The sequence below is a fragment of the Drosophila guanche genome, unplaced genomic scaffold (assembly GCF_900245975.1).
Source record: "Drosophila guanche unplaced genomic scaffold, DGUA_6, whole genome shotgun sequence".
In the NCBI taxonomy this organism is placed as follows: Eukaryota; Metazoa; Arthropoda; class Insecta; order Diptera; family Drosophilidae; genus Drosophila; species Drosophila guanche.
In genome coordinates, this window is record NW_022995743.1 from 4,513,758 (window position 1) to 4,541,377 (window position 27,620).

The 27,620-nt window shown below is 44.0% G+C and overlaps 3 protein-coding genes across 4 annotated transcripts in view; all 3 read left to right on the top strand.

Annotated features, from left to right (window-relative positions):
• The window catches only part of LOC117592291 (semaphorin-2A), a 33,556-nt gene extending 28,771 nt beyond the window's left edge, over positions 1-4,785 (top strand). For both annotated transcript variants that reach the window (XM_034285959.1, XM_034285958.1), the window contains exons 6-15: positions 590-697; positions 1,032-1,169; positions 1,232-1,364; positions 1,436-1,792; positions 2,399-2,627; positions 3,062-3,398; positions 3,461-3,624; positions 3,688-3,840; positions 3,937-4,045; positions 4,488-4,785. In XM_034285959.1, the coding sequence (XP_034141850.1) occupies positions 590-697; positions 1,032-1,169; positions 1,232-1,364; positions 1,436-1,792; positions 2,399-2,627; positions 3,062-3,398; positions 3,461-3,624; positions 3,688-3,840; positions 3,937-4,045; positions 4,488-4,559 (1,800 nt within the window). In that variant the 3' untranslated portion in view covers positions 4,560-4,785. The remainder of the gene's footprint in view (positions 1-589; positions 698-1,031; positions 1,170-1,231; positions 1,365-1,435; positions 1,793-2,398; positions 2,628-3,061; positions 3,399-3,460; positions 3,625-3,687; positions 3,841-3,936; positions 4,046-4,487) is intronic.
• Positions 4,786-7,148: 2,363 nt separating this feature from the next.
• LOC117591384 (cytosol aminopeptidase) lies at positions 7,149-9,142 on the top strand. The gene has a single exon (XM_034284632.1). The coding sequence runs from the start codon at positions 7,296-7,298 to the stop codon at positions 8,877-8,879; it is 1,584 nt and encodes a 527-aa protein (XP_034140523.1). The 5' UTR covers positions 7,149-7,295; the 3' UTR covers positions 8,880-9,142.
• A 10,373-nt stretch (positions 9,143-19,515) lies between these two features.
• LOC117578533 (gamma-1-syntrophin) lies at positions 19,516-27,245 on the top strand. Its single transcript, XM_034264100.1, has 9 exons — positions 19,516-19,964; positions 23,425-23,489; positions 23,549-23,698; positions 23,769-24,054; positions 24,110-24,459; positions 24,528-24,686; positions 24,756-24,980; positions 25,041-25,244; positions 25,298-27,245. The coding sequence occupies exons 2-9, from the start codon at positions 23,430-23,432 to the stop codon at positions 25,406-25,408; spliced, it is 1,545 nt and encodes a 514-aa protein (XP_034119991.1). The 5' UTR covers positions 19,516-19,964; positions 23,425-23,429; the 3' UTR covers positions 25,409-27,245.
• The last annotated feature ends 375 nt before the right edge of the window (positions 27,246-27,620 follow it).

Here is a 27,620-nt window from a genome sequence, read left to right on the forward strand (position 1 = left end):
TGCGTAGTGCTCCTCCAGGTCCGCGCCACGCCCAATCCGCCCGCTCGCCACCCCACCACAATCAGGAGGGCGTGGCCTAACCGTAACAATACCGGCCTCCCCTCCCCCCCCCCCCCCCCCCCCCCCCCCACCTCTCTCTCTCACTCTCTGCCTCTGTGGCTGTAATTTCTGCAGGGATGCCACTTGCCATTGTTGCCGTTGCCGTTGCTGCTGCTCCTGGCATACCCTTTGCCACCTCCTCTGTTGCCCCATAATGGTGCCTCTTCTGGTGTCCCCATTCGCGTTGCATTGTTGCCAATTGATTTAGCTTCGGCAGCGACGCGTGCTATTGCAATTTGTGCTCCGTTCTTGCCACAAAATTCGCTGCACTCACGCACACGGGGGATGCAACAATTTTGACATTGCTGCGATTGTGTGCCAAAACAGATGATGCCACGGCACAATAAATTGAAAATTCTCCCTCCCATACCTATAGCTATAGCTCCCACAACATTGTCGAAACCCTTGTTGAGGATATCCCTGCAGGTTTACTCGCTCCTCGATGCTTCTATCCTGGCCATGAGGTACCATAATCGATATCTTTTTGCAGGTTTTCGATTGCAAAAATCACGTACGCGTCATACAGTCAATGGAGCAGGGCGATAGGCTCTATGTGTGCGGCACCAATGCCCACAATCCCAAGGATTACGTTATCTATGTAAGTTGCACACACAAACACAAACACACACGCAGTCGATGGCTGGTTGGATAGATGGAAGAAGAAGAAGAAGAAGCCAAAAGCCAAGAGCAATTCCCCATTCATGATGAGCCCAGAGTGGTTGGAAGCCGTTGAGTGAATGGCACAGAATTGCCTCCGACAGTTGACTTTAGATGGCAATCAACAGTTGCCTTCTACGATAGACTGAAGCATCTATTCATGCATAGATAACACATCTAATCCAAAGGCCATCTACTGCACACGCACATGACACACCTTTGAGTTACATTTTACACATATCTAAATTATTTTCTATACAACTTTAACCCCACAGTCCAATCTAACACATTTGCCCCGCTCCGAGTATGTGATTGGTGTGGGTTTGGGCATTGCCAAGTGTCCCTACGATCCGTTGGACAACTCCACTGCCATTTATGTAGAAGATGGCAATCCCGGTGGTCTACCGGGTTTGGTAAGTGGAAATGTATTGTCTGAAAATCAAGAATGGCATTCATTTTGATCTTCTATCTGCAGTACTCGGGCACCAATGCGGAGTTCACCAAAGCGGATACGGTTATCTTTCGCACAGATCTATACAATACATCGGCCAAACGTTTGGAGTACAAGTTTAAGCGGACTTTGAAATACGATTCCAAATGGTTGGACAGTAAGTACATCACAGCTCGAACAGAACACAGCTCTAATCATATTTTTTCGCTTCTTTGCTTTGCATTACAGAACCCAATTTTGTTGGATCCTTTGATATTGGGGACTATGTGTATTTCTTTTTCCGCGAAACGGCCGTGGAGTACATCAACTGTGGCAAGGCCGTGTACTCGCGCATCGCTCGTGTCTGCAAGAAGGATGTCGGTGGCAAGAATCTGCTGGCCCACAACTGGGCTACGTATTTGAAGGCGCGCCTGAACTGCAGCATCTCCGGGGAGTTCCCGTTCTACTTCAATGAGATCCAGTCGGTGTACCAGCTGCCATCGGACAAGACCCGCTTCTATGCCACATTCACGACCAGCACCAATGGCCTGATTGGATCGGCCGTCTGCAGTTTTCACATTAACGAGATTCAAGCTGCCTTCAATGGTAAGCTCTTCAAACGGAATCCGGATTTGGTTATCTACAGGGAAATCTGCTTATCTGTGGGAGCTGGCCATGCCGATCCTGTCAACGTTTCGCCTTGCATTGACGTGCAATTTTCTCCATTGTCCGTTTGGTCCGGCCATCCCCAAAAGTGGATTGCTTGCCCAGAAATGGAAATGGAATTGGAATTGGAAAACGACAAATGCAACTTATTGGCAAAACTTTATTTTGCAATCTACACATTTGTTTCGTAGCTCTGATGTGACTGCGATTCCATTTCCATCCTCTTCGTTGAGTGTTTTGTAATTTTCAGTGAAGTCGACTCGACTCGACTCGACTCGAGCTCCCCTCTGTGTGAATCCGTTTGCCGTGTGCGCAACATAAATCGCATTAGAAAATCCATTTGAATGGATTATAGCCACACATGCATATACGTGTAGATATGTGGCTCCGCCGGCTCCACTGACAGCTTAGTGGCAAGCGGGGCCACAGCTGACACCTTTTGCTCGTCGTAGATTTAAATCTTCAATTGCAGCGCTCCCCCTTGCTATATCCCTCCACTTTATATATTTCTACAATTGTTTTTTTTTGTGTACCTTTTCCGCGCAGGTAAATTCAAGGAGCAATCCTCATCGAATTCCGCATGGCTGCCGGTACTCAATTCGCGTGTACCCGAGCCCAGGCCCGGTACATGCGTCAACGATACATCAAATCTGCCAGATACAGTACTGAATTTCATCAGATCCCATCCGCTCATGGACAAAGCCGTAAATCATGAGCACAACAATCCTGTCTATTATAAAAGGGATTTGGTCTTCACCAAGCTCGTCGTCGACAAGTGAGTAATGCCAGAAATATTCTTAAGGGTTTTTTATGTGGGGTTGTAAGATACAAGTAACAAATTGATAGGAATTGAATGTACCATAAAGTTAAAATTTCCAGTAATTAGAGCACTAAGAATTGGTAATTTTTCACTCCTGCACTGATGTCTGAACAAGGCAGAAAAGTGTTTAAATCTTCAGCCTTAGTACAAGTCAAGTTTAGAGCTCCATTCCGCATGTTTAATATTCAGTGAGTAATTAAAGTTAAATGGTTTGAGCTGAATCAAGGCTGCATCTCACTGCAGAAGGAGTAATCAATGTTTGGGTGAATAAATGAAAAGCTTTAAAGTAATTAATCTGTTTATAAAGCTAATTATTAACATGCAATACGTGAAGGAGTATATTTTCGTAGAGATTAAAACACCTTTTCATGTGTGCTCTTTTGTTGCAGAATCAAAATCGATATACTCAATCAGGAATACATTGTGTACTACGTGGGCACCAATCTGGGTCGCATATACAAAATCGTGCAGTATTACCGGAACGGTGAGTCGCTCTCGAAGCTGCTGGACATTTTTGAGGTTGCACCCAATGAGGCCATTCAGGTGATGGAAATCAGTCAGACACGTAAGAGCCTCTACATCGGCACCGATCACCGTATCAAGCAAATCGATTTGGCCATGTGCAATCGCCGTTACGACAATTGCTTCCGGTGTGTCCGTGATCCGTACTGCGGCTGGGACAAGGAGGCCAATACGTGCCGCCCCTACGAGCTGGATCTGTTGCAGGTGAGTGGCGCGGTGGGGAGTGTAAAGTGGCGAAATGACATGTGATTGCCTACCACCCACAGGATGTGGCCAATGAGACGAGCGACATTTGCGATTCGAGTGTCCTAAAGAAGAAGATTGTGGTGACCTACGGCCAGAGCGTGCACCTGGGATGCTTTGTCAAAATTCCCGAGGTACTGAAGAACGAACAGGTGACCTGGTACCATCACTCCAAGGATAAGGGCCGGTAAGGCTTTGTGTTTTAAGTGTGATTTATCTTCAATTACTTGACTATGTCATTGGTTTCCAGCTATGAGATCCATTATTCACCCACAAAGTACATTGAGACGACGGAACGGGGACTGGTTGTGGTGTCCGTGAATGAGGCCGATGGCGGACGCTACGACTGCCATTTGGGTGGCTCTCTGCTCTGCAGTTACAACATCACAGTGGATGCCCACAGGTGAGTAGCGGGCATTCCGTAATTATGCGCTCATTATAATCGCATTTCCATGTTTCCTTTCCATTTCCTCTCGTTTTCCCCCCGCGCTTGGCACAGATGCACTCCGCCGAACAAGAGCAATGACTATCAGAAAATCTACTCGGACTGGTGCCACGAGTTCGAAAAGTACAAGACGGCCATGAAGTCCTGGGAAAAGAAGCAAGCGGTAAGTGATAATGAGGGCCACCCCCCGTGGTTCTGGGTGGACTCGGTGCGACAGGTTTATGGTCCGACCCAGACACATGCCATAATAAATGATTTCAGTAGCAATTATTTTAATAGCCCTCGGGCCATGTCCAAACGACGTCAAATCAAAGAGAGAAAAAATAAGTGAGAATACACAAACTGGTGTAAGGTAGTTAAGTTATCATTATCCACCACCCCCAAGTGAACCACCCTCACCTATGGTGGTGTTCGGGTGGTGTGACCCAAATGCATGATAATTGCCTGCTTGGGTGGGAGATGCATTGGAAATGTAATTAAAATGCAATCACTTAAGGTTCTCCCCTCAACTTTGCACCTAATGGCAGGCAATCACAAAGCAATATCCATGACAAAACCACACATCTAATTATGATTTTACCTTTGGTTCTCCCTATACGCAATAGCAATGCTCGACGCGACAGAACTTTAGCAGCAATCAGCATCCGAATGAGATCTTCCGCAAGCCCAATGTCTGATATCATGAGGAGAGTTTCATTCTCAATATGCCGCCATCGAGCACATCGTCCAAACAGTTTTAGTAAATCGAATGCCGCCGCAGCCGCAGCCGCAGAGAGATTATATTATGCCACGCACACGCACACGCACACACACTTGCAACTTGCAACACAAGGACTTCTCGTCGTATCATCATCAGCATCATCATCATAGACATATTCACTTCAGAAATGAACACAAACATGACAAAAACAAAAACAAAAACAACACTTCCTAATAAATAATGCATTTACCAGAGGCATTTACAATGCATTCGACTTAGACTTAGACTTATAGAGGGTATTAATCGTATCAACTTCCATTGAGTGCATTTCGTCAGCAACATACAAAAACCATACCCACACATTACTATACACAAGCCACATTTAATAATAAAGTATACACATATAAAAAAAAAACATAAATACAGCCCATAGTTAGCTACAAACAATTGCCGCGCATACGCACAAAACGGAGCATTGAGCATTGAGCATTGAGCATTTTAAAGCATTACTCGAACTCGAACTCGTAATCGTAATCGTCTATGTACTGTACTCGTATTAACCCATAATCGTTCGATTTCGTACAGGTACAGAATTTTCAAACGCATATGGAAAAGCAAACCTCGAATGTAATCGAAGAAGCAATGTGATGTTAAGTTTTGATAAATTTATGAACTGCCTAATTGCATTAATCACAATATAAATAAAATACAATCTAAAATAAACAATATTTAAACTTAAAAGTTGTACACACGCAGATCGCCATTGCGGATACGAATACGGAGACGAAGACGGTTCTAAAGTTATAGGAAATATCTCTACTTAAGCCTCGAAACCACAAGCAATACTCGCCTAATGTGCATCAAAATAATTAAACTCAAATCAGAGTCCAATCAGTCCATAGCTTATATAAACAAATACTTGCATCATAACGTAATAATCCCAATTGAAACTTAGGATAACATCAAACTCTATGCCTGTCTGTATGTATTGTATGTGTACTGTCCTTTCAACATTTATCATTTAACCCTCCTTCCATCTTGCCCACAGAAACAAAAAAAGGTTACGAATTTCTTGGTTTTTAGTCTCTTTAAAAATATATTCAGACATTATTATGTACTTAAGGTAATTTGCGAACAAAAATCTTTAGTTTTTAAGCGTTTAGTTGTAACAAAAATACATTTTAATAAAAAAAATTATCAAAAATTGGTCTGTTGGTCTGTGATGGAAAGATTAAATATAACAAAAGGTCATCCAACTCTAACAATATTCAAATTTAATGTTATGCAATTACCCACACGTGTAATGGTTGCGGAATGGATTGGCTAAGAAATACCTGGCAAATAGCAGACAAATGAAAATGCATAATAATTTCAATTTCATTGAAATTTTTCTTATCTGCAAACACATTGCATAATTCCAGACGAATGCGCATAGACAAATGTTAAGTCGAAATCAAATACTTTTGCACTATTCAACTTGGGCAAATATTTTACAACATTCAACATTCAGCAGGAAACAGGCCGAAGGACAAAACTAACAGTCGCCGGCAGGCCACCTATCCTTTCATCTGTGTGCACGGGTGGGCGGACAATGTGAACAAAGTTTGTTCGTGTGTTTTTGGGGTTTGCCCTTTTGGGTCAGGTCAAGCGCAAAGGCGAGAAATAAGCAAATTTCCAATTTGGTTTTTGGCCAGCCACACACAAACACACACACACACACACACACACACACACACACACACACATGTAACCTTTTCTGTTCACCTTGCCCAAAGCCAGAAGGCAAACACACACTCGTCTGTGCGGAGGAGTGTCCCTGGACAGATTTGCATATTCCAGCGCTTATGCGACACTAAATTGAATTCCATATTCAAATAGTCGAAAGATAAGCAAGAGCATACTTTTCAATTACAGATTGTCGTCTGCCCGCAGACAAAATGGAATTAAAGAGTGCAACAATTTAACATAATTCGAATACCAGTAGAAGTCCTGGGCATAGCATCTGCGGCTCTTACGGTTGCGCTGTTCCCACCTTAATTAGTTATGCAACACCAAAAATTAAGCTTAATTAGCGTTGGCCCACTGGTTTGGAAAATTAATTATTTCCATTCGCTGCCATTATCGCTGTGCACTTGGCCAGGCCATGGCCAGGCGCGGTACGGTCCATTCCGGTCCGGTCAGGTCCCGGACCTACTTAATTGAAATTCATATGATTTTTTTTCTTCTCTTTTTGTCATTATTTTATGCGTTTTATAGTGGTGCGCCCTCGTCAAGCAAGCAATTATTATAAATCCTGAACATGGCCATGGCAGGAGGAGGTGCAGCATCGCCATAACGACTGCCTCAGAGATTCTAATCAAAATCTAGATGGAAAGGGAAGACTCTTTGCATCCAGTCAACTTTCTCAAAGCCTCTTAGTTTCTCCAAAATCTATACTCATAAAATATATATTTTTTGGTCGATCCAAGCAGATTTGGCTTTAGATTTCAGACTTCTCACTCAATTAGAATAGAATAAGTTATTCAGTAGTGGACTGTTAAGCGGAGCACAACGTTTATCGTAACACAAATACAAATTTTGTTCGTTAAATTTTTCGTTTTACACAAATTCTAGTAGTGTCACACAACAAAATTTTCTAGCCAGCAAAATTGTTCGTAATATTTTTTAGTTGAATTTGTTTTGGTCTTGGGTTCTTTTTAGTCGCGTTCCAAAAATGCCTTCGTATCGCGATCTGTTGCTGTTTCGTTCGGCCAGTCGGTTGCTCTCGTTTCAGAGAACCATCCGCGAGGCACCGAGTTGCCTGCGTACCTATGCGACCAAGTGCAAGAAGCCGAAGGGCGTGGTCGTCGGGGTCTACCAGAGGGACAGCGACAAGCCGCCAAAGACCACAGAGAATGCTGTGACCCTGGACGACTCGGTGGGCGGTAAGGTGATACAGTGGATCCGTGAACGAAACATGGACGGCAGCCCGGGCAAGGGGCTGCTGTTCAGCGGCATAGAGGGTGAATACCAGGCGATTGCCGTCGTGGGTGTTGGGGACTATGACGCCGCCTTCGATGAGGAGGAGGAAATGGATATGGGCATGGAGAATGTCCGTTTGGCCGCCGGTGCTGGCGCTCGCGCCCTACAGCTGCAGGGAATGAGCGAGGTGCACGTGGATGGCATGGGCTATCCAGAGCAGGCCGCCGAGGGCGCCTCCTTGGCCGTGTGGCGCTTCAACATGAACAAGAGGAAGAAGAATCGCACAAAGACGCCAAAGCTGGACCTGTATGGCAAGGGGGACCGTGAGGCCTGGACCCGTGGCCTGTTCAAGGCCGAGTCCCAGAATCTGGCACGTCGTCTCTCCGATATGCCAGCGAACATGATGACCCCGTCCATCTTCGCCCAGGCTGCCGTCGATGCTCTGTGCCCCTGCGGCGTGACGGTGGAGGTCCGTTCCATGGACTGGATCGAGGACATGGGCCTGTCGTCGTTCCTAATGGTCGCCAAGGGTTCCTGCGAGCCGCCCCTGATGCTCGAGTGCGCCTACTGCGGCACTGCCCCGGAGGAGAAGTCCATTCTGCTACTCGGCATGGGCTTGACCTTTAACAGTGGCGGCCTCTGTCTGAAGGGCAAGACGGGCATGGACCAGTATCGCGGCGCCCTGGCTGGAGCTGCCGTCTGTGTGGGCGTGCTCCGAGCCGCTTCTGCCCTCTCGCTACCGATGAACATATCGGCGATCATTCCGCTCTGCGAGCACATGCCCTCCGGCATGGCGGTCAAGTGTGGCGATGTGGTGACCCTGCTCAATGGCATCACCATGGGCATCAAGGATGTGGGCAAGGCGCCTGTTGTGGTGATGGCCGATCCTCTGCTCTACGGCCAGGCCACGCACAAACCCAAAATGATCATTGACATCGGCACGGTGGCTCAAGGCGTCAACTATGGACTCGGTGGAGGCGCCACTGGGCTGTGGACCACCTCGGACTTTGTGCACAAGGAATTCCGCAAGGCTGGCGGCATAACTGGTGATCGGATATGGCGCTTCCCGCTCTTCAAGTACTACCACCAGATAGTCACCAAGAACACCACCTACGATCTGAGCAACTGTGGCCGTGGACCGGCCACCTCCTGCCTGGCCGCTGCCATCCTACGCAGCCTCGTCCCTTGCGTCGATTGGGCGCATTTGGATAATCGTGGCACCGGCATGCTGACCAGAACCAACCCATTGCCCTATTTGCTCAAAGATCAGATGACCGGTCGCCCCACACGCACCATTATCCAGTTCCTGTACCAGCTCGCCTGCTCTCAGTCTTAGTCTCAGCATCTCTTTTGATCGTTCTAAAACACATTGTAATTTGGCTTGAAACATCAATGTTAGAACCCACCCAACCCACTGACCGAACGCGCACCACTCCCAATATGATTCAGTTAATTTATCAACTGGCCTGCTAGCCAGTTGCCAGTTCCAGTCTAAATTTTGGTTATAATCTTATCAAGCACATTGTTGTAATTTGGCTTGAAACTTCAATGGTTTAAATATGTAAATGATATTCCCAATAAATAAGTTTGTTGGATGGATTTATCTTGCCTTCCATTAAAACTTCTAGCTTCATCTATGCATAGATTGAATTTAAATTAAAACTTTTCTGCTCTCCTACACTTTTCTATAACTATTATGAGCTAATTCCCCTCTACTTGTCTCCTTCGGTGCTCCACAGATTTTGGCATTTAGCTCGCTTCAACCAACTCACCTGCCAAATCAAAATTTGTTTTCCAATCGAATGCGGAACCCCCCGCTCTCATATATATTCGTATAAATATTGCCTGATTTTCCGCAATTCGATTGATTGTCGGGCTGCCTGGGCTGCCTGAGTTGGCAGCTGTGCGGATTTGGGTCCTTTGATGTACGTTGTGATTATGTTGACTATAAAACATTTACATTTTGGTTGGAGTGACAAGAAAATTGCTTTGAAGTCAGGCGGTGTGGGGTGCCAATCAATAGCATTTGGTAAATAGCATTATGACGCTGACTTTACCATACATACTCGCACATACATACATATGTTATGTACATACAATCTTGCAAGCAGGTATTTATCCCTTGCTCCTGCAGCAGCAGCAGCACGTTACGACTAATTATAAACGGAGCACGAAATGGCAAATGTTTCTCTCAATATTTAATTGGTCTCGGGTTCAGGGTTCAGCTGCGCTGCACTGACGCTGCCAGCTCCATCTCTGCCAGGTCCCACTGCTGGTCCTGCTCCTGGTCGTATTTGACTGGCAGCAACGCAACTGCAGTTGGCAAATGTTGGTAAATGTGGCTTGTGTATTCTTCCTCTCTCTCTCTCCCTGGCTCTGTCTGTGTTGTGGTCCATCCGTGCGGATGAATGTACCTACGAGTGGTAGCTACTACGATGTGCAGTCAAATTTAATTCTGCCTTCGAATGTCAAATGGCATACTTCTTGATTATACATTATACTCGTACAAATAGCCTCTGGCTGCCTAAGGTCCGGACCCTTGCACTTACGCACAAATGCACACAAAATTGTGTTTGTTTAAAGATTTTCCACTCCCCCCTTTGCCCGACCACCTGCCTGACTGCCATTTGGTTACCTTGATTAGCTAATGCTAATTTAGGGATTTACGATTTGCCTTCACCTGCTTCCATCTGTTTTCGTATTCATGCCCAGATTTTGGTATTTGAAGTGCTGATTGCGTGGAGCAAATGCATAAGGTGCGGATATTTGCGGACTCTAAAGGGATTTAATTAGGGATTAAATTCGATACATGATGCATGAATGCTAAACCGATTGTTGCTTAAACTTAATTCGTTATTTTCTATAATTTGTAACACATTTTCTCCTTTCCTTCACCATGGAAACACTTTCCTCAAGTCTCTTTGTGCTTGACAGAGCTCCTCCACAGCAATTGCCCCTCATCTGAGCATTCGGATGTCCTCCTGATTGCCCTTTGCTGAACCCATTGACATTGGCCATTACCCGAGAACAAGAAAAAAATTAAAAAACATAAACGTCTCATTTGAAGACAAAATGGCAATTTGCTCAAGACAACAGAGAAAAGGCTGTCCGGGGGTGGCAGGGACTAACAAAAGGATACGCTGTGGAGCATGTGGCGACTTGGATGGGGTGGGGGAAAGGAACTTGGACACGGACTAAGGAAATGCACGGATTTTATTGCTTATTTGTTAAATGGCTCGAAAAAGTAAATCAAGCGTGATTTTGATACGCCCCAGAGATAACGAATTATCCTAGGTAGGTAGACCAGGCGCACCACCCCCCCCGCCCCTAATCCAATAGAATCTTGGGGAGCAAACTCTCCCGTGCATACATATGCAAGTAGCTCTGTTGTTTTTGTGTGTTCTCTGGCATTGTTTTTATTGGTAATTTGGTAGCAATTTCTGAAAATTTTCGTTGTTTGACTTTTTAAACGCATAAAAATCCCTTAGCTTTTGGGCGCTCAGACATATCGTCAGCGACACCTGGCGTTTTGTCGTTTTATGAATTAATAAAGACGTCAGAGCGGTAAGGATTCTCACTTCTCACACGGGCCACTCCACCTACCATTCCACCACTTACCCCCAAAAACACATTCGGCAAAGTACTGCGTGAGGGGTAGCCGTTGCCTTTAGCCGTCTTGTAGCTTATTAAACGTATTTTTACAGCATGCTTTACACGAATTTTCACTTTATATGCAAACATGTGAAACACTATAAACAAAAGACCCCAATTTGCACGCATCCACACACTCACACCCCAACACGCACACCACACACACACAAACACACGATGTGGCCCTGTTCTTATCCCCATATTCTTGGGAAAAAATTTCACTTTCTATTAAATTTTACAGTAAACTGAATTTACACCCGCTCCAGCCAGCGAACAACACACAGCAGGGAAAGCGACAAATTTTGGTGGGGGGAAGCAGCACAAAGCAGAGAGACGGTGAGACGCAGAGTAGGAAGCTCTTTTCTCATATAAACAGAAAATTGCAGAAAATGGCGACACCTGCTGTTGCAAATTAGAAAAATAAGATGTTTTATAAAAATGAAATGTCAGCTTAAGGGGCGAGCAAAAGCCCAAGAAACGAGGGAGCAAAACACACACAGCGACAGCGACAGCAACACCTTCAGGAACAGAAACAACACTACAAACAATAATAACAACAGGTGCCAAGAAGAACCCACCACTGCCAAGAGGAGGAGGAGGAGGAGGAGAAGGAGGAGCATCCCCAAAATGGAGAATGGGAAAATCCGTATTCAAATGGCAAGCGAGAATTATGGGTAGCACGAAACGGAAACTTGGCAGGCATGTTTCCATGATGAGAGTCCTATATTGGCTTTTGGTACAGTGAAAGCTGACTTGAGCGATAAGTGTCGGAACATTGGAGATTGTTTTTAACTCTGTCAGTAAGTATAGTAAAGAATTCTTAACGTTCTACAAGACCAACAACCAATCACAAAAACAACAAACTGCAGAAACAAAAGAAACCCACACAATTTGCGACCCGAGGTATCAGGCGATCAGAAATGTTAGCAGGCAGCATTAATGTTACTTAACAGCATTGCCAATGCACACATAACATCGCTGTAACGAGTTTAACAGACCCGCTGTTATGATCGGCATGGCAGTCAACATTAACAGACATAACGTATGTATACATATGTGGTACTAGAAGAGGTTTTACATATGTATGTATGTGTGCATTTACAGTAGCTTCCTTGCAATTGCTGATCGCTAGGTACCCTCGGCCTGGTATCGTTAAGCCGAAGTTTGTTTTCTGTTGTTGTGATTAATGGCAAAAACATTTTAAATTTCACTGTAATTGGTTTTCCCCTTATTTCTAAACAGTTTCTGTAAGCTTTTAATAGTTATTCTGTGTGCGTTGAGATCTAGAAATCTGACAAAGACCCAACGTTGAATGTTGTTTTATGAAATGTGAATAAATAAAAGCCATAACTCAACCATTTGAGAGATGCTTATAGTAGCCTTCAAGTCACCTGCTCGCCCAAAGATCCTTCACTGTAATATGACTTGGTTTACCATTCCCGAATACTCGGCGTCTTATCAAACATTTTGCTTACAGCGATTGGGCACAAAAGTCATTTAAAGTTTGCTCCCCAGTTAGTCAGGTTTGCAGGCAGCTCTCGATGATGCAGGAGCAGGAGCAGCAGCAGCAGCAGGACAAGAAACAGGAGCTGGCGATGTCAGAGAAACAGCAGCAGAAGCAGTAAACAAACACAGAGCAAAAGGAAACAAATCTAATAAAATCAGCAGATGATGGTCATTAGACCGAAAAGTAATTTCATTTATTCGCAAACTCGATTTGTTGCTTTGTAGCACGAAGTGCGCACGAGTGGGCTGCCTCTTTCACAGCCACTTCCACTGCCACTGCCACTGTTCTATCCTGGCCTGGCCAAGGAACTGGCCTGAGTATCGTACGCTGGCCCGGGCCACGATACAGGTCAGAGGGGTCAGCCGAGTCAGTGGAGTTAGTGGACTGGGGTTAAGCAAGGCAAATCAAAGCAGCGAAGCGTTCAACCAGCGTCGCGCATAAAAACCCAATGGAGGAGGCAACAAACAAGAGGAAGCCAAGGAAAAACAAACAATGCCTGCACCCAGGAGCAGCCCCATCATACAGACAATGTGAAAAATCACAAAGGAGGAGAGCAGGGAAGCCCAAAACATGGGGCAGGCGGTGAAGCAGGAGCTGGAGCCGTAGCTGTAGCAATAACGAAATGTGCTGTTGCTCTCTTATAGATTTCTTAAACAAATTCCAAAGATGCGTCGTTAAAATTTGGCCGCCACTAAAAATGCAAACGGATTAGTGAGGCCAGCTCCATTCCGGCTGTTGGGCTCCATCACGGTTCGCACTTTGGTGCCGGTGTCGGGGCAGAGTGCTCAACGTTTGGGTCGTAAAACTGTTTTGGGGGAATCACCCATACACACACAGAGCCCCAGGATACAGCATTCCCATACAGCTTCTGGCGCAGGGCACACACCTGTAATAATGGTAAAACAATAAAATTCCTACCTCTGCTGCTGTAGCTGCTGCTGCTTCTGCTGCTGTGCTGAACGGAGAAAAAGTTTCTCGCTCTCGAAATTTCAATGGCAAAATCAAATGGACAAAATGTAAATGAAAATGCTTTTAAAATGAAATTTACCGTTACCCAAGCGCTTCATTGTTGCGCAGTATGGAATGGACGATGGACCCTGGACTCCTCCACTCCTTCGTTTCCTTGCCTCAAACGGAATGGCATTCGGAATGGCACCTAAACGGAAATGAAATTAAGCACAAAATTTTCCATTTGCCAGTTGCCAGTTGGTGTTACTGTTTCAGTTTGTGTTCTGTTTCTGCCTTCAGTGTCGGTCATTACTTTTGCAAAGGCCCGGCCCAAGTAATTGAAAAATTGAGAGGAAGCTAACTCAACTCAGAAGAGCACTCCTATAGATGCAGAGATGTTGTGTGCCCTTAGAGGAGGTAATACTAGCGGGCAAATAGGTGTCTCTGATCTGGCAATGCTGTTGAGGGTTACAGGGCTATCGATATCCATGAGAGACCCGAAACCAAAAGCTTAATAGTTGCAAAGAGCCAAATGTTCCACTCCAAATCCGAAACATTACGTTGGAATGCCTTTCGGTGTACCTAATTCATTGCGAATGCAGCAAGTGGTCAGCACTCAGGTTGATGTACGAGTGCGGTTGCCAACAAGATCACTCAAAAGGCTGCCACACCACAGCCACCAAAAACCCCACCTCAAAACATCTCTCAACATATGGTACTTCATAATTTGGATGGTCGAATGAAAAAAAAGTTGGCTTTCCATTTGCAAGAAACTCACACAGCACAGCACAGCACACACTTTTCTGGCCAATGGAAAAAGTTCTCGCACATAAAGTATGACGTTGATGCTGAAGTTTCACTTGGATGTGTGGTTAATGGTTCCAACTGGTAACATGGGTCCCTTTGGTAGCATTATTTGATTAGCAATATTTAATGAAATTTTGTTCTGTTTGTCGTACCAAAGTGTCTGCACTACTCGTACTCGTACTCGTATCTGTAGCTTAATCATTCGTGGGCAAAGATATGAGAGAATTTATGGATGATAATGATGGAATCTCAGACAATAAGGGGAACTTTATGCTGACTTTAACTAACTCCTGGCTTCTGGCTCCTGGTCTCTATTCTCTCCCCCTCCTGCATCAACGGCAAAGTACATAATTGCATTGGCCGCTTGAAAGGAAATCATTAATGACATACCGCAGCGGGTAAGAGTACAAGAGAGAAGTGGAAAAGACATCCTTGCATCACATTTTCTGAACAATTCACGCTTTTTCTTGCTTGCTCTTTGGCCCAAGAACAGCGAGAGACCAGCGGGAAAACTTGGCCCAGCAAAAGAAAACCAGAGGATGCAATGGCTGTGGGGGAGGCGGGTGAGAAGAGGAAATTAAGCTGAACAATATATTTTCTTCGGCAAGTGCAGCGCTTGCATCGACCGCGCTCTTATTAGCAGCGTTCGTGTTTGCTCTCCTCTCCTGATTTCTCACTTTTCTTGGTTCGATATCTTGGGCCGATACCCTTCCATAGGGATTTATAACACTTTGAATACATTTTTGCAACCCGAACTGATAATTTCAGATTACCATAACCCAAAGATAATTTAATTAGACTTACAGATCGGTCCGTACATTGGAACAACCAATTTTCCAGGGTATTTAAATCTCTGAGTCGTAAAACTACTCTTTCTGGTGTTCCTTTTACACTTGTGGTTATGGTTGTAGTTGTAATTTATGCTGTAGCTGTATTTGTAGTTTTTGTTGCTGTGCCACGCACACCCACTCATTGAAGCGTTTTGGCCGCGCAGCAACAAAGCGCGAATTACCGCCATTTTGTGCACTTTGAACGCCATGTTGCCGTTTTTATCGCTTCAGTCCTTCGCATCCTTCTTCTGCTTCTTCATCATCTTCTCTTTGGCCCCTTCTCCTTCCACTTTTGCCCCTGCGGCTTGTTGGCGCTGCCGGGCAAGTAATTGCATGGCGCCAAAGCTGGCGCTGAAGAGCGCAGCCCTACAGATGGATAGTGGGAGCGGAGCGGTGGGGGTATCGCAGCAGAGAGTCCTATTGAGGCGGGTAATTGATTTATGTATTTATACTGATTTTTTAATTAATTTATAAGCTTTGCCCGGCTTCAAGCTGAAGCCCAAAACGCTATTTAAGAGTGCAGAGTGCGTAAATCAATGGATGGACGATGGATGATGGATGCACGGGCTGTTATTATTTGGTTCTATAGCAACTAAAGCAAATGGATCGTAAATCAAAGTGAGAGCGATATATTAATATAGTGCTTGAGAAAGTTTCAACGTTACTCAAGTTTCTGGAGATGCTAATCGTTGTAGGATGCTACTGTGTGGGGAATTTTATGGTTTTTGATTATGTACAAATAATCAATCTACATTTATTTACATATCGTTGTTGATCAAGACATAAATGCCAACCTATACTCATGGCATAGACAGTGCATCAACCACAGCTAATATGTTTGACCGCAACTGTAAATACAAAACGAATTTTTCCAACCACTGTTGACCCTGCAATCAGCCCACACCCAACCCACTATTTCCGCCCACCACTGTATGCGGGGAAGGCGCTGTCCCGTTTTGCCTCATGGGGCGTGCTGCTGTCCACTCTTTGTTAGCAATACAAATGCAAACAAACTGGCAGCGGAGTGTGTTGTGTTGTGCCTTCATTGGCTTTTTGAGGGACGGAGAGGCGTATGTTAATCCTGGCTGCCTTTCCTGTTTCTGTTGTTGCGTGCATATGAAAATTAAAATTGTTGACAATTGTCATTTTTTCTCATCCAAATGTTGTCGTTGCTGCTGCTGTTGTCGCTGTGTTGTCAACGTTGTTACCACGGTTGTTGCGGCAGCCCCACGCCCCACTTCCATTCCATCTACTGCTGCTGCTGCTGCTACAGTTGTTGCTGCTGCCACACGCAACTAACCGCATTTTGATTGCCATGCATTCGACCGAATCGTGCTCGTTGCTAAATTGAAAGCATTTTCCGTGCCGTGAATCTAGGGTTGAGGCTGTAGCTGAATCTGGGGCTGGCTATGGGGATTGGAAAAAAAATCCGGGATGGAAAGCTCGGCAGAAATAACGGAAATTGTCGCCTGGCGTGTGGCGTGTGGCGTGTGGCGTGTGTGGCATGTAGCATGTAGCATGCGTGGTCTGCATCCACAGTTGGTGTATGAAGTCTCCTCCTTGGAATCATCCTGATTCTGCTTGTTTGTGTGATTTGTTTGCTGGCTCAGCTCGGCAGGAAGCAGTGCGTGAAACTGCATTAAAATGGATAATCCTGCAGGTGACAACTATCCAATCAATCGGAATACACACATACATACATGCATCCTCCTTATATGAAAGTGGAGATGACGCTCTACCCTGCTGTCCGTTGCCTGGTCTCTAACTCAATTGGTTTGCTAATGTACCGAAGGTGCTAGGAAGCAGCCATCAGGCTTAATTAAATTTTTGTGTTGCCGCTTAGATCCTTAGATACCCTGTGTATCCTTGAGGCACTTGCACAGACACAACACGGAAGCTGTAGCTTTTGGATGCGAAGTTCATGTCGTGGCAGCTGTCAGACAGATATCTGTCAGGTTCATCGTGCCACAGAATAACATAATTATTCAATTACACGACGCTGCTCTTCCTGTTTAAAGAATTCCTCTCCTCCTGTTAATCGCAACAACAATGTAATCACTTCAACCAGAATCAACAGGGGAATCGGCTAATGCAATTATATGAATCCGCCTAAGTAGAACCCCCCAATCCAGTCGGGGCCATTGCCATTGCCATCCATCCTACAGCATGGCACTTGGCGGAGATGGAGATGGTAAACCAACATTTGCACAGGCCATAAATTCCCGACATTTGCCAATGCCAATAAGTTCGGGTTCGGGTTCGGGTCTAAAGTTTTACATTGGTAACCGAAAAATATGCAAAGCAGTCATAATTTTACTTTAGAGCCGAAATATTTTCGAACGAAATTGTTGGCAAACAAACTTTTTTATGCATCAACTAATTTCAATCAGCTAACAAAAATGTGCTCGCCTCGCTCCTTCCTGCTCATGGTTTTCTTCAGCCACAGAGCAGGAGCGGTGCTTTTCCTCAGTCACAGTGAAAGAGAGGGATTTCCCTTAGCCACAGACGGAGAGACAGAGACAGAGAGTGAAGAGAGGTGGTTGCCAAAAACAAACTGAAAACTTTTGTCAATAATGCCGACAATGTTGCTGTTACTTTTCCCATTGCCACTGTTGTTGGAGTCGCCACCAATGTCTTAAGTCCCCGACTGATTGCGCTGAGTGGCAGCGACAAGTGGGGGACTAGCATGATCCAATGCACCTGCCTCATCTCCGCTTCTGCAAACACAGAACACTCTCTGCCATTGTGTGACCTCCTCTCGACATCCCATCACCGCAATAAACTTTTCAGGACTGCAGTGATTGGCCTGGACATGGCCCCAAGATAACTGGGTTCGTGTTGCAGCAGGCCAGGCCACATTCAAAGGATTACATTTGCACTCTAATGTTTCAATTGTAGTATCTGTATCTCACTCGTCCCTGCGACCGAGGCCAGCAGCCTCAAGGACGAATGCAAATCGAAGAAGCCCAGGAAGCAGGAGCCTGGTTTCCCGCCTGGTTTTAGCCAGACTTCTCTCTCGCTTGTTGATTGGTTGAGTTGGAGCACCTGCCAGAGTGTGAGCCATCGGTCTCTGCCTGGGCTAATACGTTAATTAACTTTGCCCTCAGTCATTGTATTCGAATGCCGTTTGTTCCACGGGCTTATCACTGAGCCAAGAGTCGGTCCTGCTCCTGATTCTGGGTCCTCGCCTGGCCTGGCCAGCCGTGGCCCCATTCTGGCTAACAATAACAACGAAAATGGGTACGCAAAACTTTTAATGAGCTAACGCAGCTGATTCAGCGTTCTAATTAACATTTAACGAGCATTTCGTCCAGCTCAAACATGAAATAGGGCTCAAGATGGCCGGTGTACAGGCCCCTTACGGGATTATTTACAGGTGCAGCAAAAACCTAATAAATTCGAAATCTTTAGAAAGTCTGTTAACACATGAGGTATTTGAATTGCAGATTTCTTGTGAGTTTACGCTCTTCAGATCACATTTGCTGTGCATTGATAAAGAGACCAATCATATTTTATGTTATATTAGTAATTAGCGTTCCCACCTGAATACATATCCATAAATGTAGGGATTGATGCACTCATATCCCACGTGAATAAATGATAAGTGTAAGGCAGAGAATTGTCTATCTTGATGCCTATTAGGGAAGAGGGGTTGCTCAATAGGCTACATGTTAGACATCAAAGTTATTCACTTTATAATCGGTATTACCATGAGAGTTGATGTGACACATTACTACTTCCTATGAGCCCTTTCTTTTCTGACAAAACTGTGCCCGCTGTCTGTAGGGCACTACAATAATTTTACATTATTTAATTCTCACATTTTCTCAGTGTCGCCAACATCAAATGCGTTGTCTTTTAATATAACTAAACATTTTAGGTCCATGACAGCGCCATCTGCCCCATACTTTCGACTTTTAACGGAAAGCTCGTTTCATTTGTAAAATGAAATGCTTTCTTTTCTAAATATATCAAAAGTTCGGTCGCTTACCTACCCCAATGGTGAAACACTCGGACGTGACTCCCAGCATATGGGCCGGCAGCAAGCACAAAGCTTTCTGTTCTGGAGCCGCGACTCCAACATATGGGGTCTGTAGAAGGCTGCACAAAGCTTCTGAGTTCTGGAGCTGGTGGGGGTGCAGCGAGGGCTACGAGAGAAAGTTCCGTCCCGCTTTCAACATGTTTATAGCGGAGCCGTGCCATGCTGTGTGCTCTCAGTTCGCTCCCGTACAGCCTTTGGGAACGTTGTGCATTCGAAATCAGGAGGGCAGCGGCACCCACGTACTCCCCACCCACACCCGTACACCCCGTATACCCAATACATATACATTGCTGGTGAAGTGGGCAAAACTGTGACAAACAACGGAAATTTAGCATACTTTTATGAGTTCCGATTTGGACAAATCGTGCGGTCAGGCCACGAACGGGTTCAAGCCACTTCCAGAAATCAAATATCAGAATTGAATCGCAGCGTGCGAGACTTGTGCAATGTGACCCAATTCAAAACGCGATTTCTCCGAACGCGTGTGTACAAGCTGCATTTTATATAAAAACGATTTAGCCACGCCAAAAACAACATAAACAACAACAACAACGAATAATATAATACATACGTTAGGTATATGTACATATATCTATGCATGTATGAATGTGTAACTACTTCTGTCAATATATAAAGGTAATAATCCCTTGAGTGAACCAACCGACACAGACCCTATATCAATTGTGGGCGGGCGGAATGTTTAGCAAACATTAAATAATAATGAACATTTTCCCTCTGGCAAAAAGTATCGACTATATATGTATGTATGTATGAAAGTACATATATGTGTGCACGTGTGCGTGTGTGCGGATTCATGTGCGTGTGTTTCATTTACTGCTGCTGGTGCTGCAAAAAGTTCAATCGCTGAAACTTCAGGCAAACAGCGCCCGAAAGGTTTCGCCTCCTGCTGCTCTTTTCCAAGCACAGCTGATTGTCGAGACACGAGCGAACATGTTCGCTTGTTTGGTTCGAAAGGGACATAACTCTATCTCTATCTCTCTCTTTGGCTCTGAGTACCTCTTTGACAGTCCCTTTCCTGCTACTTTGACTTGGGCCCAACTTTACTGCTTTACGGTTTACAAGCACGCATGCCAAAGGGCAACCCGACCGAGGCACACACGTAATTTAGCCATAATCAAAGGTAACTGTAACCCCGGACAACAGGCATCTATGTGGGGATTGGGGAAGCGATTGTGGCTTCATGTTCATGTCTGCTGCCTGACAAGACATTCACTTGGCCTGAAGCGCATGATGCACATGGGGTCGATAGAAGTCTCACAGAAGACACAGAATTCGAAGGAAAGAACCATTTTTATCATTACGTTGACTCAAAAATCTATCTATCCCAATTTTTTATCGAAGAAACCGATCCGATGCACATGGATTGATGGGTAGATATTTCCCATTGCTGAAATCAGAAATCAATGAAGTTGAAATCAAACTGTGGCATGCACCATCTGCACATTTCTTAAGCAGCCACCCTCCGACCACAATCGCTATTTACGGAGCGGAGCACAAGTGGTTATCCGCCATACCTATTTGTGGTTTCGTCCCATTCCTGACGAACAGTTGTGGCCACACTTCGGCACTCAACAGCAGCAGGAGAGTGGAGAGTGGCGAGGGGCGGGGGCGCACTTCAATGTGTTTTCACTCATATCATAGGTTTCCGGATGCATATTTGTTTTCCACTTCTAATGGAAAACATATGCTGGCCCCATGCTTTCCCAGAATAAACATTGTATTTCGGTTCATAGGTATTTCAATTGAATATCTGTCTTGGGATCATTTCTTGCTGAGAGATATCCAAGTACTGAACGCGGGGGCTGAGTGCGGCTAATTGATTATAATTGCAAGTGTAATTTAATTAACGCAATTGCACAGTTCACCTTGAACTATCTGTCTACTATATAATTGAGAGCGTGGCAGTGTAATTTAATAGGCATGGAAATGCTTCGGCTGCATGTAGTTGTCCAATCGATAAAGGGCCAAACAATTTGATTACACTTCTTGCAACGCCCATTGCCATGGCCACTCAACAACAAGAATCGTCGTCTGCTTACTGGGGCATGTTGATTGGACGTCTGTTGTGGACTATCACATCTAATGGCCATGAGTAAAGTTGTGAGACGTACATATGTAAATACATATGTGACTTTTGTCGAATGATCAATATTTTATCTGATTACATTTTTTGCATCTATGTACACATGTATGTATGTATGTACCTCTTGCATATACGACTTCTATAAAAACAGCAAAGGTTTCATTCTCTCGCTTACCATTTCGGCAATAATATTATGCCATTACGTTTCCGTCAGCAGCATTTGCTGCTCCTCTCCCTCACACTTGAGAAGTCGACGTTTTCATTGTTAGCCTTAGGGATAAACGGGACGTGAGACTAAGTACACGAGCGATAATTTTCGATGGAACGATTTACGAACGAATACGAAAACGAATTTGCACCGGCACAACGAAAGGAATTGAATTAATTCGAAGCACATTTCGAGAAGAGCACATATTTGGGGTAGATTAATAAAAGGTGAGGCACTCGACTGAAGATCGTGAGGAAACACTAGCGAGAGAGGCTTAGATCACCAAGACCTTACCTCACCATGGAATATGACACTTGCACTCGCTCTTTTCTTATTGCTTTTCTCCACTTCTTTATTTGGGTATTGAAAAGGAAAGGGGAAAATCTTCCCGTTTCTTTTGCATTTTTTGCAAGCAAACACATTGGGAGAGATCACGAAAAAAATGTCTGCATAGAATAATAACACAATACACTTTTCACTTATTTCCTTATTTTGGCGACGGAGAGACAGAGAGCGTCACTCTCTTCTTTTTGCTTTTCTCCTCTTTTTCAAATTGGGCATTGGAAACAGCGCTGCTCCGAATTTTTTGCACGCACACACACGTTTACAAATTGCCAGAGATCACCTAAACGAAAAAAAAGATTTATGCGTTGAACACTTCATTTTCGCAGAAACTTTTCATTGCCATTTTTGCACCCACTTCACTGCAACACTTCACTTCACCATTGCACAGTATCACTTTACTTTACACTGCAGCACTTCACTTCACTATTACACAGTACCACTTTACACTTCACTTCACCAAATCACTGCACAGAACCACACAGAATCAGTATACTGCACTGCACCACTGCCCGTCTATTTTCCCGAACGATTTTTCATCGTTTTCCCGGTTTTCGCGACCCGTAACGCGGAGCTGACTTAAAACCGCGCGCTTTTGTTCTTGCCGAAAAATGTAAAGTGAGAGAGCGGCGCAGATTTGAATGCGTAGGAGGCTAGTTTCTAGAACATTCCATGCTCTCTTTCTGTTGCGCTTCCTAATTTCTCTCTCATTGACTTTCGTGTTCTCCCTCTCATAATCCAAGAGAACGCTGGTTTGTGCGTTTGACGAGTGACCACTTGTTAATGCAAAGGTGTTAGGAGGAAATAAATAAATGCTGTGCATTTAGAAGAAGCTAAAGGGAAACGTGGACGGACGGTAACAGTTGGCAACATAAAATGTTCGAGAAGCAACATACATAAGCCTAATTATAATAATAATTCTTTGTGGCATTCAATTACCAAAAAAATGCAAAGTTACAGACTATGCTCTCTTGTTCTCCCATTGACTTTGACTTTTGTCTTTTGTGTTCTCCCTCCCCTTTTGTGCGTTTGAAGAGTGACCACCACTTGTTAATGCAACTGTAAATGTCGAGAAGAGATAGAGCGTGCAGCTGTGTTACCATGTGGTGGGTGAGAGAAGATGAGCTGACCATAAGGAGAACATGGAATCATGGAGGAGAGCATGAAATTGCGTTTGATGATGATTCGAAAAAACGAAAGATAGGGAAGAAAGCAATGCAAAAATTATGTACTGCCACTAATATACATATTTATGTATGTGAGTGTGTGCATTGTACGTACACTCTGGAAATGCTCTGGAAATCTATTCGATGATTGCCAATTTATTGACACCAGGTTCTTTGTGTCTGCTTTCGTTTCGTTTCAAGGTGAAACAAAAACCAAATCGCAAAAAACCTTTCGTCTATGATGATCTTCAATGTAAATTTTCTTTTTTTATTTAGAAAATATGAAGCTCTCTGACACAATGGCAACACCAATAGAAGAAAAACTCGATCAAAACCTCAAGGTATGCCAAAGCTAATAAATGAAATTATCCATTAATTGACTTTTATAAATCCCTTATAGGTACGCACTGGTATGGTCCATGTCAGCGATGGCAAAAGCAGACCGGAACCACTTCGACTTAACCTCACCATGGAGCTGCTCTCGCTCCAAAAGTTAGAAATAGTGACGCCAAGCAGTTGCCATCCAAATGGACCGCCCATGGAATCGAAGGTGAGTTCACCGACATAATAGAAATCGATGTAAACAACAAGATTAAACATATTCCATTTCATGCACACAGGAACGAATGGTTCAGATAACGCGGCAGAAGCAGAGTGGCCTGGGACTGAGCATAAAAGGTGGAGCCGAGCATAAGCTACCGATTTTGATATCGCGGATCTACAAAGATCAGGCGGCGGACATCACGGGTCAGTTATTTGTGGGCGATGCCATCATCAAGGTGAATGGGGAATATATCACGGCCTGTCCCCATGACGATGCCGTCAATATATTGAGAAATGCCGGGGATATTGTGGTACTCACAGTGAAGCACTATCGGGCTGCCACGCCCTTTCTACAGAAGCAATGTAAGTCAAAAAAAGTTATCTATTAAGACACATATTGATCCCTCCCTTTATTTAGTAACCAAAGATACACCTGACTCGGACAACGACGCCACCTGTGCCGAACTCAAGGCAGACGAGGGCTACAAATCATCCGTCAACAGTGGAACGATCAGTCGCAGCTGCAGTCGTCCCATGTCCATTTGCTCCGAGCCGGAGAAGCGCTGGACCGATGTGGTGGCAGTGCCCCTGATGATGGCCTATGTGACGAGATACATTTACGGAACCGACAAGCTGCGACCCAATGCCTTTGAAGTGCGTGGCCTCAACGGCGTCACTACGGGGGTCATTCACTGCGATGAATTGGCTATCCTCAGTCAATGGCTCAAACTGATCACCGACAATGTGGTAGGCCTAACGCATCTACAGGTGAGTGGTGATAAAGCAAAACAATACAAGAAACCTGCCCCAATGTTTGCCTCCCCATCCATCCACAGATGAAGCTGTACAATCGAAACTTTGCGGTGGGAGAACGTATTGAGTACATGGGCTGGGTGAACGAGGGAGTTATCAATAACAATATATCCTGGCAGAGCTACAAGCCCAGATTTCTATTGCTCAAAGGCACCGAAGTGATGCTATTCGAAACGCCACCAGTGAGTGCCTGCTGCTCCTTATATTTATACCTCATTAACACTCTGTATTCTGTATTCTGTAAATTCCAGCTGAATGTGGCTGGCATCAGTAAGGCTTTGGTGGTCTACAAGGTGTATCAGACCATGTTTCGAATTGTCAAGGAGTCCGAGACTGTAGACAGTCGCCAGCATTGCTTTCTGCTGCAGAGTTCGGGGCACGAACCTCGCTATCTGAGCGTGGAGACTCGCCAGGAGTTGCTGCGCATTGAGAACAGCTGGAATGCGGCCATCGTGACCAGCGTCATCAAATTGGGCGTAAGTGAATATCCCAGCATGCGTAAGTTTGCATTTACTATATCTTAATCTCTGTTTTAGCGTAAAACCTTTGCGGTCTCGCATCATGGAAAGAGCGGCGGACTAACCTTGGATTGGCAGGCCGGATTCTCTCTCACCGAGGGCGCCGAATCCGCCGTCGTCTGGCACTACAAGTTCTCCCAATTGAGGGGCTCCAGCGACGATGGCAAGTCCAAGTTGAAGCTTCACTTCCAGGATCACGACAGTCGGGCAATCGAAACGAAGGTGAGTCGCCACTTGCACACCATTCGAATAAATCTAAACCTGATCTCCCACAGGAGTTGGAGTGCCAGGTGCTGCAGAGTCTGCTTTTCTGCATGCATGCGTTCCTCACAGCCAAAGTGGCATCAGTGGATCCCGCATTCTTGAGCTCAATTCAGCAGACCTAAATGCCTGAAGGAGGAACAAACAAAAGATAACTCACATGGATATATATATTCGTAAAGTGCATAGCAAATGATTCGAATATGAGTGTTGGACTAAGTATCATATACACAATGTCGGACCGTACTTCTTATAAACAAGTACGCGTAAATGTGTTGATTGGAATGATTGTAATTGGATATAGATATTGATATGAATTTGAATACGGATGATATGGATATACTTATAGCGCTGATAAAACTGAAAGTGAAATCTCTTGGTGCATTACAGTAACTTTTAAGCATACATATAGTAAGGCAATTACTTTAGGCATTTTTCCAATTACGTAGACTTCGTAAATGACAAATTAATTAGAAGTTGATATTATTTACCAGCGATTGTTTCCAATGTCTAGCCTTTATAGTTGAATTAATTACCTTTTAAGTGATCCAGAGATTGTCAGAGCCTTGCAGAGATGAAAGGAAACCAAAGGTGGTTCACGTTCTTCGATAATTCTGCTCTTATAGATAGGAATATTTTAGCAAAGAATGCATTTAAAGTTTTTGCCACAGTTCAGATATGCTTGCGTCATCTTTTTTCTTCAAAGAAGCTTTTCAATAGGGCCTCAAAGGCTTTAATCCCTAATTTAATTTAATTCTCTAGAAGTACTTTTTCAATAATTCTAAAGAAATCGAATCGAAATCGAAATCGAAGAAAATTCAATTTTTTATGTGCGCTCTAAATGAAAATTTAATTTTCGAAAAAAGAAACATACGAATGCTTTAACAATTGATTGAATGTTATTTTCTACAAAAACAAAAACAATAAGTAATAGCAGATATCATAATATATATAATATATATATATATATGTATACAATATATAACATCCACCGAACAAATCTCAATGCACAGACAGTAATACGAATTATGTAGATTTTATAACTGTTATACGAATACGAATACGATTACAGCCAGCTAAGTGAATCCATCCGACACTCACTTAGCGCATTTGTCAATTCAGAAAGTGTCTTTCAGCGGGAAGATTGTAATGGAACTACGAACGTACGAGTACACATATATGTTGCTTATGGCATACCCATACATGTAATGATTTTAAGCGTTATTGCACACAGATACGATATATTTACGAAGTAGTTAGCGAATCATCGACAAGCACAAAACATACTCTCAGACAGACACAAATACACTCAATGTCAGGATACCCAATGTCCCCCCAAATATAACCGCAAAAAAACAGCATATGTAAGAATATCTAATACCACAAATCGATATCTTTGTATATTCCGATCAAGATCAGTGTCGCATCTGAATAATCAGAATCAACAATAATTTATTGTACATATGTCAGCTGCTTAGAATCCGATCAATATCCCCCACATAAACTATGCCATAACTCAAGATACTTACATAAAGAAAAGAAAAATCAAACAATATCAATCAAAATAGATGCACCTTAAACCTAAACTTAAACCAAACAAAACCCGACCAACATACATACGTAATCCGCATTACACCGCAAAATAGCGTCAATATCAAATACTCGTACTAGGGTAGACAGATGCAGATCTGCCTTAACCAAAAAACTAATCGTACACATGCATATTGTATATTTTTAATGCCCAGGCTTACATATGTAATGGAATCATTCATATATAAACGATAATATTTACCCAAAAAGAGCAAGGAGCTGCGCTGCTTAATACATGTCATCCATAAAGCCACCATTTGAGTTGGTTCTGTTACGGTTATCTATTTACTTTCACGCGTTACTAAGTTAATTAATTGTACAACAAAAATCGAAATGCATTCAAATTGAAATAAAAGCCCCAAAATATCTAAACTAGAAATGCTTCGAATGGCTTTAAGGTGGAAAGTAACAAGTTCAAGCTGTTGCCACAATCCTCCAAAGAGGCTTAGCCCCTCCCAAAAGTGAACGCACATTGCAGTCATTTCAGTAACTGAAAGTTTAATAATTTATTTCAACAAATTGAAGCAAAACCAATGGCTGTCAGTTCTGCTTCAGTGTGAAGAATCTTTTAAAAATCAAATCAATAACATATCATAAATCTATATACAGAACAGAACATTGAACTGGGCATGGGCTGAACTTCCAATTGATGGCTTAAAATGGCTGCTTTAAACGACCAATTGTAGTTGTTGGGGATCAAAATCAACACAAAATCCCTCATGGCTGTTTGAAGGCATTTTGCGATTC